Source organism: Ambystoma mexicanum, chromosome 6p, assembly GCF_040938575.1.
Source record: "Ambystoma mexicanum isolate Mex_15411 chromosome 6p, UKY_AmexF1_1, whole genome shotgun sequence".
NCBI lineage: Eukaryota > Metazoa > Chordata > Amphibia > Caudata > Ambystomatidae > Ambystoma > Ambystoma mexicanum.
The window spans coordinates 1,050,348,764-1,050,365,270 of NC_090935.1; the positions used below are offsets into that span (position 1 = coordinate 1,050,348,764).

Consider the following 16,507-nt stretch of genomic DNA (forward strand, 5'->3'; position numbering starts at 1 on the left):
GCTTCCGGAACCAGAGAGGGTTCTCAAGTTTCAGAGTGGCAGGGAGGATGTTCCAGATGGAGGCCCCAGCCAAGGAAAGAGATCTACCATCAACTTGTTTCTTGGAGAAGCGACTGACCCTGAGGGAGTTGGAGGTGGAGGAGCGAAGAGCTCGAGTGGGAAGTTATTTACGGAGGGAAAGTTGAAGGTATTTTGGACCCAGGACCCAGAAAGCCTTGTGGACAATGCAAAATGTCTTGAATGTAATCCTTGCAGCCATTGGGAGCCAATGGAGAGATTTCAGGGCTGGAGAGATATGATCCCAGGGCTTGAGGCCAAGGACAAATTTTGCAGTCCTGTTCTTGAGTAGTTGCAGAGGGCAGAGAGTAGAAGCAGGCAGATTTAGAAAGAGGCTGTTGCAGTAGTCCAGCCTGGAACGAACCAGAGCTCTAGAGACAGTAAGAATCTGGGGGAAGGAGAGAAAAGGAATAATACCTCTGAGGAGGTGCAGTTGGTTTTTTGACTTCTTAGAGACGTCAGAAATGTGAGGAGAAAAGGAGAGTGTGGAGTCCAAGATGACTGAGGTTCTTAGTTTCACAGGTTGGCGCAGTAGGAGGGCCAAGGGAGGCCGGCCAGAGTGACGGGAAAGGAGGGTGCAGGTGTGCCGATGAGGAGAATCTGTTTTACTGGCATTGAGGCAGAGATCATTAGTGGCACACCCCTCATGGATAGCAGAAAGACAGTCCGAGATGAGAGAAGGAGAAGATGAGGCAGAGGGAAGCCTGAAGATGAGCTGAGTGTCATCCGCATTGCATTGAAAATTAGAGCAAAGAGCGACAATGCAGTGGGCAAGGAGAGCAAGGTATTGGTTGGTTGAAAATCCAGGGAGAGAGGATTGAAACCTGTGGAACACTGCAGGTAGAAAGGGAGATAGTGGAAAGGAATGACCCAAGTTGGACATGGGAGGGTCGATCAGAGAGGAAAGAGGTCAACCAAGCTAGAGCCTGACCGGTGATACCCAGGTTGTCACAGAGAGGGTTGAGCAGGGCGGCATGGTTGACTGTCAAAGGCAGAAGAAGGATTGTGTAGGATGAGAGAAGGGATGTTAGAGTCAAGGTTGGAGAGCAGGTCTTCACAGATGTTCAGTAGAGCAGTTTCCGTGCTTCTGGCAGCTCTAAAGCCAGACGGTTGGTCATGGATGCCAACAGAGTCAGAGTGGAGATTAAGCTGGGAGATGGCCAGCTTTTCAAGGAGTTTACCCAGGAAAGGAGTGATGGAGATGGGTGATAGTTAGCCAGGCGTGAGGGGTCGGGTGTAGGTTCTTCAGAAGAGGGTGCACAAGGGAGTGCTTCAGAGGGGAGGGGAAGGCTCCGGAGACAAAGGAGTGGTTGCAGAAGTCGGCCAAAGCAGGAGCAAATGTGTCAATGTGGTCCTTGATGGTTTTAGATGAACAGGGAAGAACCTGTTTTGATGAGACTTTTATAGATCAGACTTGTCTAGAAACCTCGTCAGGGAAAAACAGAGGAAAGGAAGCGAAAGAGGAAGGGGGATGCAGTTGGGTCAGAGTTTTTTGAGACGGAAGAGGGAAGAGGTGGAGAGGAACAGAGGGTGGACAGGATGGCTTGTGTTTCAGAGATGAAGTGGGAGGCAAGGGCATTGAGAGGGCCAGGGAGGCGCCAGGAGAGGTAGACTTTCAATCGCTTTGAGTCCGTTTGTCTTCATTTTCACCAGGGCTGGCCAACAAAGTGGCCAGATCTAACATGCACACTGTTGCTGCTGCGTAGGTTATGGGGAATGGAGCATGCAGGTTTTTGTCTCAACCTGGATTATTGACAAATGTTTTCACTGGGGCAAAACAGTTTTTTGTACTAGGTTTGCTGCATAATGTAAAAATAATAGTTATTACATTTGTTTATTTACACAGCAAACATAGTAAAACAAAATCTGCTTCATATTTGATCTAGTAAAAACATTTTCAGATACTATGGATAGGGGTAAACCAGTTTGCTCCATTTGCTATTTTACAAGCGGCAAAACTGGTGCAAATTGTTTTACAACCTTTCTTTTTTTTAACCCTTATTTATCAGGCAGTCACATAACAGCAGTAGTATTGGCATATTGCATTACAAAGTGTGCTTGTCATGAACACATATACATAGCATGTCAGTATAGGTATCCCAGCATCAGTCCAGTAGCAAAAACTTTAAACTACACGTCAAACATTAAATCCGATATTGCCCAGCCCCCTCGGATTTTGCCAAATATCGTCTCAGAGGGCTCCATATGCCTTTGGGTCTACACAAGATAACCAATGTTGTGGCATAATACACTTCACTATCGCAAGCATATATCGGTTCTCTCAGGCATTCCTGTTTGCGAGGGGCCCGTTTTGACTTTCAGCACTCAAGAACACATTTATTTGCAATTGCACAAGCCATATTGAAAAAACATTGTGCAATTACCGGGACCTTTCCGATATCACCCAGCAAGTATTTTCATGGCAACAGCATGGGCGGGATTGCCAACATCTCCTCTCACACGTCAGCAATCGCACCCCAAAAATCTAAAATAGGGGGACATTTCCATTACATATGGAATGAGTCAGCCTGTGGTTCTCCACTCTTCAAACATTCACTACTCATACCAGGGTAGATCCTAGCTAATTTGCCTGGAGTGTAGTGTAAATGGTTCAACATCTTAAACTGTATAAAGTCGCAGCCCTGCATTCATGGATATTGTTTTGGCCAGTTGACAGAACCTGCACCAATCAACATCTTATATCACCATCCCTAGGTCCATCTCCCACTTCCCTTTAGCCGTGTTCTTAGTCTTCTGGGATTTTTGAATAGAATTATATAGTATTTTCACCCCATCAGCAGTCACTATCATCGTAATGCACTCATGGGTTTCAGGCTCCCTGGGAAATGACGGGCATTGTCTACGAAATGCCGCCTTCATACGATAGTATTGCAGCATCTGAGTGGACACCCCTCCCAGTTTGACACAGAACTCCTCTTAGGAACGCAAACTCTCCCTCTGGGAATCTCCCATAATCAACTGTGCCTGCTCATCCCAGGAGTTTTGGAGGTCCCTATCAAAGGGAGGAGAATGTCAGGGAAACCCCATAAGGGAACCACCCCATGATATGGCATAAAGATTTCAAATCTGTGGTATATTCTTGAACATGCGTTGATCGTTGTCCTGGCTGGGTCGAAAGTGCAGGAACCTATGTATCGGTCGCAAAAAAAGACAGATTTCAGGTCAATCTGCGAAGCGCTGTATCTTTCCATTGGTAAATGTACCACGTTTCTCTTGTCTGAATACCGATAACAAGCAAAATGGGCCTGTGCAGCTAAATAATAAAGCTCGAAGTCCGGGACCGCAATCTCCCTCTTTCATAAGGCTGCGTCATCTTTTCCCATTATATCCATGGCGTCCCTCGTCCCTAACCCCCAAATGTAGACACGTCGCTAGCAATCTAATCTTTCAAAGAATTTGCACCCCAGCCATATAGGGATATTACTGAAATAATACAGCAATTTCGGGAGCACTATCATTTTCAACAATTAAATCCATCTGTATAATGAAATTGGAAACCTTGCCCAGAGTTTGATCTTATCTGTTGTAAATAAATATTGTGATTGTCGGAGTATAGCGAGTGATGATATGATAGTTTATTTATATAGCGCCTATACAGAATGTGTTTCAAAGTGCTTCAAGGCAAGGGAGGGAACAAGGGAAAATACGATGACACTCTTACAGGCCATGAACAGTAATGATGTGAAATTAACTATCATACTCTGCCTGACAACATTTCAGATAGTGCAAGAGCTAAGACCTAGATAAGGAAGGGAGGGGGAGAGAGGGAAGGAAATGGAAACAGACAGGCGACTACCGTACTAGGCCTGACGACATTTCTGGTAGAGCCGGAGCAAAACAAAAGGTGAGATAGAGGGGTGCAGAAAGGGAGGGGAGGAACAAAACAAGCGACTATCGTACTAGGCCTGACGACATTTCAGATGGTACTGGAGGGTAGGGGGACAAGTCAGGGGAGGGGGGAGGAGACAGACGAGGTTGCTATCATACTAGGTCCAGGGACAATTCTGATAGAGTAAGTGCATAGAATAAAGTAAGGGGAGGAGATAGAGTAAGCAGTCAAAAAGAGTGGAGAAGCAAGAGGGGAAGAGCAAATACAATTGCAGAAATCATTAGTAATACATAATGTTGCAAGCCAGGATACAAGATGAAGATGAGAACAGCATGATGAGCCCTGGAAACCACAATTCCCTTACATCTAAAGTGTACAGGAGCCCACTTGAATCCCTGTAACTCGGCAGGCTGTTCAGTAGTAGGTGTAAGTGCAAACAATTCAGATTCACTGTTATTTATTGCATACCCGGAGTAATGAGTGAATATTGCTATGTCTTCCATAATTGGGGCAAGATGTTACTCTGGATCGCAGAGGTACAATAGAGAATAATCTGCATATAGTGATATCACTTGCGTTGGAACCATAATCCTAAACCCCCTGTGTCCATGCTTATCTCTGATAACCTCCGCATGCGGCTCAATTGTTAAAGCGAACAAAAGAGGTGATAGAGGGGAGCCCTGCCGGTGCCCCTCCTCAGTAAGAACTGGGCAGGTAACGTATTGTTTGTGTGGACTTTGGCAGTCTGGCCAGCATATTATAGTCACACACATCAAGAGAAATAAGGACTGAAACAGAATCAGCAGAGCAGCTGGAACAGATATTTCCATGACACCGAATCAAAAGCTTATTCTGCGTCCAGGGACGCCACCGCTGCTGGAGCCTGAGGGCTGATTTGTGATATCACATTAAATAACCGTATCGGATTCAGTGCCGTTGATCTGGTGGGGATAAACCCTGGCTGGTCTGGATGCACCAAAAAGGACATGTACGGAAGCAGATGCGCAGCCAATATCTTTGCGAACACCTTTGCATCAATATTAATTAAGGATAACGTTCTGTATGAACGTCATGCGCAGGCCTATTAGGCTTCAGTATCACTGTAACTATTGCTTCCTGCATAGATGGAGGAATGCATCTGCCCATCAGGGACTCATCCGATACTTTCAACAGGCTTGGGCCTAGTTCCTGATAGAATTCTTTGTATAGCTCTATCCCTAGCCCATCTGATCCCTGTGCTTTACCAGAGGGTAGCTACTTAACTGCTGTCACTACCTCCTCAACCGACTGCCTCGCCTCTTCCGTCAACACATGTAATCTGATGTTCTGCAAGTAACGGATACGCTCCTCGTCGGTTGTGGTGTCTTTATTGGAATAAAGGTGTGAATAGTAAGAATGGAAGTTGTCATTAATCCTCCTCCGTCACTACCACTGTATCATCATGACCTCGAATCCCAGTGATTGGCCGCATAAAACGTTACTCATTATCTGTTTTAGCGGGTAACCTGCCACACCTTATCCCATTCCCCATATCGTCGGGCCAATAGTGGCTCAGACAGATACAGTATTTCCCATTCAGCCAATTCCTGGAATTGCTCTAATCTATCTAGGATTCTTCCTAGCAGTAGATCATTATGGATTTTACCATGTTTATTTTCAAGTTCCTTTATCTGGTCCTCTATTTCTTGCAGCTTCTGTCCGGTATTTCTGTGCTCACCTGTTGATGTGGACAATAACACCCCTCTAGTCCACACTTTGAACGCCTCCCATAATGTGGTACTCATCTGCACAGATCCCTCATTTATTGTAAAGAATTCTGCTATATCAACATGCAGCTTTTCAACCACTTTGCGTTCTTGAGCATTGGCCATTTTCTTCTGGGGTCGCAGCCTCAGAACTCCTGTAAGTTGCAACATCAGTGTTAAAAGGCGAGTGGTCCGACAGTGTGCGTGGATGGATCTCATATATTGACCGCCAGCATTAAGTTATCGTCTAGTAACCAAATGACCCCGAATCATGGACAGTTGAGTAATCAATATACTCCCTAGAACGTGGATGTAACTCATGTCAGATATCACTAGCACTAGATGTTCTATCCCTTTGATTATCCAAGGTAGTATAAAAGTCTCCCCCACATTATTTTTGCCCCTGCACAGCAAGCTAGTAAGTCTACATTTTGATGGTAAAATGCGGGATAGTCTATATTTGGCCTGTACGTATTGACCAATATAATCGGGCATTCCGCCACTGCGCCCAATACAAGGACATATCGGCCCTGTAGATCCACACTACTCCCGGCAACACCGAATGATGTATGAGGACACAACGGGATTGTGAGGAGTAATCCGTATAGTATCTTAAAGGGCCCCATCTACTAACAATTGTCTTGTGTATTCTCCGAAGGGTGTGTGTCTCCTGGAGCAGAAGTACATTTGTTCTGTGTCTATCCAACATAGGCCTGTACTTTCCTGGCCTTAGCCCAGTTATTAAGCCCATGTCAGCAACTTTATTGGTAAACCACTAGCATTTGATCCGTCACCCATCATGAAAGCAACCAACAATTGCCTTGCTCATAGCATCTTGCCTTTGCATATATATGGTTACTTTCCACATGACTGTCAAGCATTTTAACTTTAAACCCGTCACATCCCGCCCCCACCCACCCACACCATTGACCCCAACTTGATAGTGTATCCAAACCACTTCACTCCCAACATAAACATAGGGGGGAACAGTGCGAGCAGCCACTCTCTGGTTGAGATCTCTTCCCTCTCAGCAGAGCGGCTGCATATGTTAGGCAGAGCAATCTAGCATAGAGCCACAATAACTGCCCAACTTCCAAAGCAAATCTTCAATCATTCACCAGTGTTGTTGCTGCTCTGAGTGTGCGATCTTTCCTCTTTTCCAGCAAGCCAGGGCTTGTCAGAGCTAGTATGGAGCCTTCGATATATGCTCCACCATCCTCTGGGATTCAAAGAAATTAGCTCTGCCGCCGTGTTGTATCTTCAGCTTAGCAGGGAACATCATTGCATATTGTATCTGACTATCCTGCAAGAGACGCTTAATCTGGTTGAATGTTCTTCTGGCAGCCTGGACCCCGCTTGAGAAATCTGGGTAAATATGTATCCTAGAAGATTCATGTTGAAGGTCCCTCTCTCCTTTGCCCGCTTCAAAACCAAATCCTGGTCCTGATAATTTTGGAACCAGGCTATGATGATGCGTGGCGGTGCTCCCGGTTCGGAAGCAGGGCCAGAAATCGATGCGCTTGTTCAACCACCAATTGCTCCGAGAACTGCATATCACCAAACAGCAATCTGATCATGTCCTCTACAAACATTTCCATGGGTCCTTGCATCCTTTTCTCAGGGACCCCCACTTTTCTAATGTTTCGTGGAGAACGGGATTCTAAGTCCTCACACTTGGAGCGCACTAGCCGCAATTCAGTCTTAAGCGCCTTAAGCTCTTGACTGTGCCCCCCCCTACAGCATCCTCCACTCCCCCTTCTTGTGTTTCCACCTCCATGATCTGGCCACTTTCCCTGTCTAGTTTTGTCCGGAGGGAGTTAATATTAGCAACAATGTCATCAAGTTTGGAGTTCACTGAGGCAATCACTGTCTGCATCATTGTGATTTAGGGGTTCATGTTTGTAGCGCTAGAAGCATCAGCTGCAGGTTGCAATGTAATCATCTCTCTGTGGGGTGCTTGTGAAGGAATCCATTGGGCCTTTCTTGCTTTTAGTCCCTTCCCATGTCATGCCGCCTGTGAACCAGCTGAATTCCAAAGGAAATATTAATTGATGCAGTCCACAGATGTTGTGTAGGTGTATCAGAGATACGAGGTCACACCGCAGTCCAGTCACAGAAATGATGTCTCTCACTCTGACCTCTTGATTCACAAAGGTGGCCTGTATATTTGTAATAAGCAGTCTCTCTAGTTGGGAAACAATTGGCATTACTTGGGCCTCCAAAGCATCTTGTACCAACCCTTTTATAGAAAGACTGAGCACCCATGCGTCAGGGTCCACTTGCTCCGCATCCAGAGCTCACCTGTGCTGCTGCCCAGTATTACTCAGGGTATTATGTCACCTTACTTCACCAGCGGCACTGTGTCTGGATTTGCAGTCCAAAAATGTAGAGTAAGAGCACTTCCTATTCCGTGCCGAATCCCACGTGGCAGTAATTGCCACAAGGCCATCCACGTCCCCAGTCGGGACCGTGTCTCCAGGCACTTCTGCAGGGCCAATGGGGCAATGCCTCCTAAGGGGCCACCTCAGCCACTGACAGCAGTGTGGAGCTCACATTGCATTATTGCCACTGGTCCCGCTCACACCCCTAAGCTCCGGCTCCTTTTGCCTCCGAAATGGGCTTCGCTCCATGCGTCACTATAATCAAAGGGGTCCGGGGAAATCGCTGCTCCCAACGATCCGCCAACAGGGCTCAGGATCTTCTGTGTCTCTACCCAGCACTCGTCCTAGCCGGCACAGGTAGAGCGCTGGAGCAATGTTTTTCTCCGAAGTCGGCCAGCAGCTCGCTGCAACTCCCCTCTATCAGATGCCACCAATTTTACTCTCTTCCCAGCAAGTACGTAGGATGTTTTCATGCCAGGATTTATGTGGACACAGATTTATGCGACCGTTGCCATTGCTGCTCTGCAGAGCCCCAAAACTGGTGCTAATTTAATTTTTGCACAACGGCAACCTTTAGATAATTTGGCATGAGGAGTTCTGAACACGAGATCTAATTTTATTTCACGTTTTCTTGAATGACATTCTTAGCCTAAGATTCTTTGTCAATGGGAATAGTACATGGATGGTATTTAAAAATAAAAGGTGTGATTAACTGTTTGAGAATTGTCATCTGCCTCTCGATGTCTGCCACTGTTCTTCTCATTCAACATTTCTACTTGTATTTCGGGTAAATAGAACGTCTTCAACTGTTGCATACATACAATACTTGTAAAAAAAAAAATGAATATCTATTTTTTCAACCAAGTGAACATTTTTTTAATTGTGTGTAAACTATTTAATAAGGTCTCCTGATGACAATATTTACTTGAAGCAAAACTGAAGTTTGAAGGCTGCAGGGTTTAAAATTAATCGTAATGTGTGGCATTGTTCTGGGCAACCTTACAGGCCATTGATCTTCAGCCTGCCACACCATTACAGAGCTGGAAAAGCCATATTCCAATTAGTCTTGGAACCACCCAAAAAAGTGGCAATTCAGTCTAGGGTCACATCTAGGCTGCACGAGACCACAGGCACCCACAGACATGTTTCACCCTCATTGAACATTTTAACTGTAGCGTGGGTCTCTAGGCACAGCAGACTTGGGACCCACATCTATGTATGTATGGGGTTTATAAACAGCAAACCTAGCTTTGAAGCAACCGAGTGCTGTATAAGGGGTATGCAGGAGTAGTAGAGGAGTGGGATTATTAAGGAAACAAAGGAGGGGGCTGGGGCTTTAAGGCCAGGGGGTTAGATGAGTTGAGTGATAAGCAATTGGCGAGATGAACTTTGAAGAGAGAGGGCTTCAGTTCCGTCCTGATGTATAGGTTGGAGATGGAGGACCAGTCTTATAATGGCATGACTGTCGAGGAAAGAAAGATGGCCTGGAGTGTTTCCTAGAGCAATGCCAGAGGTTCATTTATTAAAAGCCTTCCATCCATCACTCTTTGGTTTTACTTTTTACTTCAAGACCATTAGAGGGATAGCTTGGAGGGTATTTGCTCTCTTAATACATGAGTTGTGGGGGGCATATTTTCGACTTCTGTTTCCACCTGAAAGAATTTGAGACTGTAACAGGAGGGGCAATGTTTACACAAAGTAAATGTGGTGCACGTTCCACTCGTTTACAGGCATGAGAGATTTGCAGCCGCTAAAATGGATGAATGGTGCCTGAGCTAGCTGCGGTTTACAGCAAGTCTTTGTTACTCTAAGCACCAACACTTTATTCATTTTCAGATAAAGGAACACTTCAAAAAGCGCTCAGTTATGCAAATGAAATGTACATCATTGAGGAAATTGAGCTTTTCCCGAATTCCGAGCCGATCCAGACACTGATCCTGTCATCCAAAAAGGTAAGAATGTTGTTGATTATTTTGCACGTCCTGGTGAGTCTTGATCACTACAAATGGAGACACGGTAGGTGGAGTGAAAATAGATTGATTCAACCATGCTATCGGTCTGTGATATCCGAATGGTATGAAATGGTTAATGGAGGTGTGCACCATAGTCTGAGGAGTCGTGCACTGTGCCATCATATTGCAAGCTATCATTGTTGTGGCCACAAAGGTGTTACGTGTTATCTCAGATTAAGCGCTTCTGAAAGGACAATCCAGAAATGATTCTCCAAATCCCCATAAAGGTGAATGACTTGAAGTGGTTTTAAATGACAAACTAAAATTTCCAAAGCACTTAAATAGCAGAATACATACATGTGAAATAGTGTGCATGATGTAGTTGTCTTAGACTTTGTAAAATACATTTAGGAAAACATGATGGATGGCGAGGGGAGCAATTAGAATAAAGACAGGATCCTTATACTGCTCAGAGTTAGATCATTGTTACAGACATGAGAGTAAGTAGGCTTGTTAAGTTAAATTGTAAATGATATTAAACCCTTTTTGAGATTTCACTGGGATTTTATTTTTTAATCTCTATACATTTCCATAAAAAACTCCTTCATAGGTACAAAATACAGTAAGCAATGCCAAAGTCACCAAGGTAGCATACACATGTTTCAAATAAGCTATAAATACATCACGGCAATATAACAGAGATAGTCAATCACCAATAAACATCCCCAATGAGAAACAATAATTGAAATAATATTTTTCCTAAACTGACACAAATAGACAGCAAAACCCCCAAACACACACACACACACACACACACACACACACACACACACACACACACACACACACACCCAAGCCATAATCAAGTCCCCACTCACAACCCAACCCATAGGTCCCCCTCCCCCACCCATATAAATCATTAAAGGGCCCCCACAATTCTAAATAAAGTCCTCCTGATTGTTTTTCAGAAGCATAAACTTCTCATAACTGGATCAAACCTGCAAGTCGGCCAACCAGTCCTCCACCCTCGGTTTTGCCTAGTCTTCCCTACTCTCAAGACCTGCTTATCCGCCGTCACCAAGCCTTTGGTGATCCAACAGCCAAATGTTCGGACAATCACATGTCTCCCCTTGGTGGATAATAAAATCGACTGAGGAGGAGACCTAGGAAACTTCATATTTTAAACCACATCCAACTTGTCCAACACCTCCCCCCAAAAGTCACTAACCCTGGAACAACCCCACAACATGTGCAAAAGTACCCCTCTCCCTACCACAACCGCAACATGAATCCTCATCATCCAACCAACCAATCTGTGCACTTGCACGGGGGTCTAATACAATCGTCCCAATACTCTCTGGTGAATGAGTCGCAAGGTAAAGTCCAATTTTGACCTAACACACACACTCAACAAACAGGCCCACTCCTTTACAGAAATAGCCTGTTCCAACTCACCAGGCTAAGCCTGTCTCAATTCCTCCCAAGACTCAACATATGAGGGATTCATAGGTATCATGAAGGAAAGTGGAGACCATACGCAGTGGTGAGTCAAATGAACCACAAGCCGCCGGCCTAGCTTCCAACAGAGCATCCAGCATACCCAGTGTGTGCACCAAAAGGTACTTCAGATCTTTATACCTCCTGAACTCTTTCCAAGGCGATGCTTATGACAAAGCGAAGCAAAAGGCACAATTTCCACCTCACTCACGTCATCACTTATTTTCAGTAACCCTCTCGAGACCCAACTATACCACCAAAAGGGTTTGTTCTCAATCTGCAGCACAGGATTGTGCCATAATGAGGCATCATAATGCAGCCACAGATTCTGACCATTACCAATTAACGGTGACTGGCAACTATGGAAGGTAACTTCACACATAAACTTGGCATTTTCTAGATAGAATACACTTACCCCATAAATATGGAGAGAACTTATCCCACTCTATAGGCATCTAAAGCGGTGTCGATGCCCGTCATCCACAAAGTAATAAGCAGCCTTCTTAAGCAAGAAACCTGTGTGATAATTATCTAGATCAGAGTATCCAAAAACACCCTCTTGAATACTATGCACCAGAATATATTGTGGAATCTTTGGTCTTTTCCCCTCACCCCAAAGAAAATTCTGGAAGATCTATCAATCCTCCCAAGTAACTTTTTAGGAAATTTCAATGCGAGAGACTGAATGACATGGAGCATCATCTTAACGGCATTAACAGTGTCCTAAATATTCAAGGTCAACCTTCCCCACTTCCGTACATCACTCAGCAATACCCCTATGAGTTTATTCACATTAAATTCAGTGATTCTCTTCAAATTTCATATTCGGTAGATCCCCATGTACTTTACACAGGAATCAAACCACTTACAATTCCATGATACAAAATCCCCTATCAGGCAGGATGCAGCAAGTGGAAAGACCTCTGATTCTTTCCAATTTATTTTATGACCCAACAGACTACCCACCTCCTCAAACATATTCTTCAATAATACACTGCCCTCACGAGGATTAGTTAGTATCACAGTCTTGTCATATCAGCGTAAAACAGAACCTTAATCTCTGTACCTCCTATCTATAGACCACAGATACCCTGCTCCTGCCTAATTTAAGCAGTTAACAGTTACAAAGCTAGGTTAAAAAGAAAGAGCGACAGCGGACACCTTTGCTTAGTGCCCCTTGTTAGGGGAAAAGAGTCCGAACACTTGACCGTCACCCAGATCCTCGCAGTTATAGATGAATGCAAGCAACCACTGCCCTCCAAAAGCCAGCACCAAACCTGACCCTAAGCAATGTATACTCTAGAAACTCTATTAAAAGCCTTCTCAGCATCCATAAAACCTCTGCAAGCTCACTCTCCCGAAAACCCAAAATATCCACAAGTGTCCTGATCTTGTCATAACCAAACCTTTGTCTCATAAACCCAACTTGTGATGGATCTATTAGATCCCCTAAATACCCATCTAGTGTGTGACACCTGAAGGCGTCTCACCCACTAGTCCCCGGAGATCTGTCGTCCAGGTGGCCAGGACACAGCCATCGCTATTGGATCCAGTTCCCGGGGATGGACCAGTTGGGGAGGATCACCTGGGCGAGGGGTCTTCTGGGAGTGGAAGTGGGACACCGAGAGCTGAGACGTGGTATTCCCTGTAAGACCTTTTCTCCATCCCACCCTGTAGGATATTTAGAAGCACTACCCCTCCCCCTTTTCCCACACAAACACTTTCTTACACGGCAACAGACAACGGACTAACACCAGAGCTGTTTACTTGACATGTCCCAACACACTGGTCAGGCAGAGTCAGGCAATTGACAATAACCAAGCAAGGCCGAACGCACAAAGAGAAAGCTACACCAAAGAGGCAGTTCAAAAGGAGAAGAAAGGCGGCGAGACCTAGAAGGACGACGAAGGGGGGGATTACCCTTGCCCTTTTCAACTCAAACCTGCAAAGCCACCAAAAGGGAAATCGTGAGACCGGGAGTTACAGCTGGTGTGCAGAGCAGCAGATGTCAATGGTACACCGGGGCCTCACACATTGCTAACGCAGGTGTAGATGCATGCTGGCTACTGTGGTACTATCCCTTGACTCCAAAGATCAAAGAAACCAACTGGTTCAGCACAGCCGGTGAGTCGGAGGAAGCTGATAGAAAAACCAAACTGTGTTGAGCCCAAGGTTGCAAGTAGCAAGATTTTGAATGCAAGTAATTTTAAACTGAAAGAACTTGTGTATGTGTTTAAACTTTAAGGAAAGCTCAGTTGAGCTCCAGGTGCAGAGAGGTCCGGCGTCACGTGGGCGCTCATTTGAAAGACTCTGACTGAGACCTGTTTTGAAACTACAAGAACCAGAAGTCTCTATGAAGGGGTGGCGAGAGGCGTCAGTGTTTTTACAAGGGTCACTAAAAATCCCTTGTACAATAAAAAGTCTTGGACCCGTTGCCAGAGGAAAGCTAGGGGAAGGGAACCCCGCTTTCTGATGAAAAGGAACAATACATGAACTGTGTTAAAGAAAGGCCAAAGTGAATCCGACGGATGGAGGCCCAAACACCAAAGAGGATCTGAGTCCGGCGGAGGGAGATCCTGGGGGCAAAGAACAATTACCCAAGGTGCAAGATCACTGAGAGAACTTTTGTTTGTCATTGTGAATCAGCAGGCCTTCAAAGGCAAGAGATTTTGAAGGAAAGAGACTTGCGATCTGAAGGTTTTAATATCATTGAACTGGAACTGTGAACCTCTTGCTGGCGGCAAGGTTGAGGAGTGTGCTGTGCTCAAAAGTCCCGCCTTGTCCCGTGCTTAAAACGTGGGGAAGGGAAACCCAGCCATACCATCCCGACTTTTCATTTGGTGAACACTTCTTTCTTTTCTGGTGAAAGTTATCCCACACTCTTTTTGTAATTTAACAGTAAGGACTGGCAATAGTTTTTTTAGTATAGGCCCCTTTTATTTGACAAGATGCCACTACGACTGCCTTATTATTATTTGATGGTCGTAGCTTGTTCCCATCTTAGATTTAGATTAGGCGTTTATTTCACCCATTATAAAGTTCAATAAACGCCCTTGAACTGTGATCACTTGTCTGTCTTTACTGTTGCCACCATGAGTTCCTTACACCAGTCGATTAGTCAAAATTCTGGTAATCCGTTTAATATCAACATTAAGCAGGGAATCAGTCAGTAATTGCCAAGTATTTTGTGATCACCAGCCGGCTTGGGAATCGGAGTAATCATTGCCTCTTGCATGGAGGTGGCAAATGTAATTACAACAAAAACTGAGCCAACTGGACACTAAAAGATCTATAGAATTCCATTGGTGAACATACTTTCATAACAATCAGGATCCCGTTATTGAAAGCCTCCTTCCTGAGTAAACATTTGCAACCCAAAAAAAAGAATAATAAAATAAGAACAGTGACAGATGTTGCTATTAGGCAGCCCCATCAGTAGTCACATTACAGGCAGTTAAATAAATTAGTAAATGGGGAAGACCATTGAAAACATACATCTGTGTCACACCTAACAGTGCAACAGGGAGAAGCAACTGCTCACACCCCACACATCATACAACACACCAAACCACCATCAAACAGAAACAGAACAACAGAAATAGTCGAGCATCAGTCCATCAACAGTCTTATAAACTAAAGACAGATCATGAGTACACATCTTTACTGAACACTCAGCATTTTGAATGATGCCCCCCAGAATTTTATGCCCTCAGTAAAAAGTCTCATGAACAATTAAATAATCCCCTCCCTCAAATTAAGAACATATACAGCAAGTGAACATAGCCTACAACAAAATAAGCCATTTACCACAATGTTCAATGAACACAGTATAAATGGAATAGCCTTCTTCTTGATCTCCAGCATATCTACAGTAGGTCAAGCAAGAACATCCATGATCGATCCAACAATTTCTGGCACCCCCAAAATGTTGGACAAACAAATTAACCATATATCTATATATCCCAATTAATAGCAAAATACCCAAACCCCCAGGCAGTGACATACAACAGTGATTCGCCACCCATGACTGGACAGCATGCAGACTACACGGCGGGCATTGTAAGGAAGCCCAAGACCGAACAACCCCCACTTCTGACACCCCACCCCAAATAGTCCAAGTAGCCTGGCCTACCAAGTCCCTGCGGGAAGAACAACCACAGTGTCTATCATCCAATCCATTCTCTTCTGCAAGTAAAACGAAGCCCCACAGGTCCACCGCAGGGACACGGAAAGCAGGAAATCAGCCAACAGAAAATTCCCATCCACACAGGCAGCTCGCAGTAATGGAGAATCAGTGTCACAAAGTCCACTCCCACATCCATTGCCCATATCCGCACTGTGCACTGCAATGCAGCAAGGTGCTTTTTTCCAAGTGGCTGCTCACCCAATGTACCGAGACTCGGAACAAAAGTAAACAAGAAAAAACCTTTTGCAATGACAACAGATGGCCATATATAATTAAATAATAAAGAACCGTAACGCCAGAATTCAACCAAGAAAACCATTCATTAAAAAATCCCATAACAAAACAAGTGACCTCAATAATTCAAGAAGGATTTCCAGTACATAAGTCATCTCTTCTTTTTTGCCCTTGAGCCTCTCTGGGCCACAGAAGCATCCTCCTCTATAGGCTCTTGGTCCAGGTCCATTAGAAATGCCTCCACAATTCTGTAGTCATTAAAGGAGTGTAGCTGGCCATACAACGCAACCCGAAATATCGCAGGATAAATCATAAGATACTTCAACATTTTACTTCTCGCCTTCTCCTTTGCATCATTGAATGCTCTTCTCTTCTTCAGCACATCCCTGCTTAAATCGCCAAAGATCATGATCTTGTGCCCACCCCACGCAAGATCACCTATCTCACATGCTTTGTTCAATACCAGCTGTTTTATAGGAAATCTCAAAAACTTCACAATAAAGTGCCTTGGTCTCTGACCAATCACTGGCTTCAGACCCAATGATCTATGTGCCCTCTCCAAGGGCATTTTGGGATCCACACAGAGCAGAGTAGTCAGAGTTTTC

General features: G+C 44.8%; 1 protein-coding gene across 7 annotated transcripts in view; it reads left to right on the forward strand.

Moving 5' to 3' along the window:
* The window catches only part of SEMA4D (semaphorin 4D), a 974,222-nt gene that overhangs the window by 656,248 nt on the left and 301,467 nt on the right, over positions 1-16,507 (forward strand). For all 7 annotated transcript variants that reach the window (XR_011280337.1, XM_069625652.1, XM_069625653.1 and 4 more), the window contains one exon: positions 9,870-9,985. Coding sequence is in view for 6 of the 7 variants with exons in the window: in XM_069625652.1 (XP_069481753.1) it covers positions 9,870-9,985 (116 nt within the window). In the remaining variant the exon portion in view is untranslated. The remainder of the gene's footprint in view (positions 1-9,869; positions 9,986-16,507) is intronic.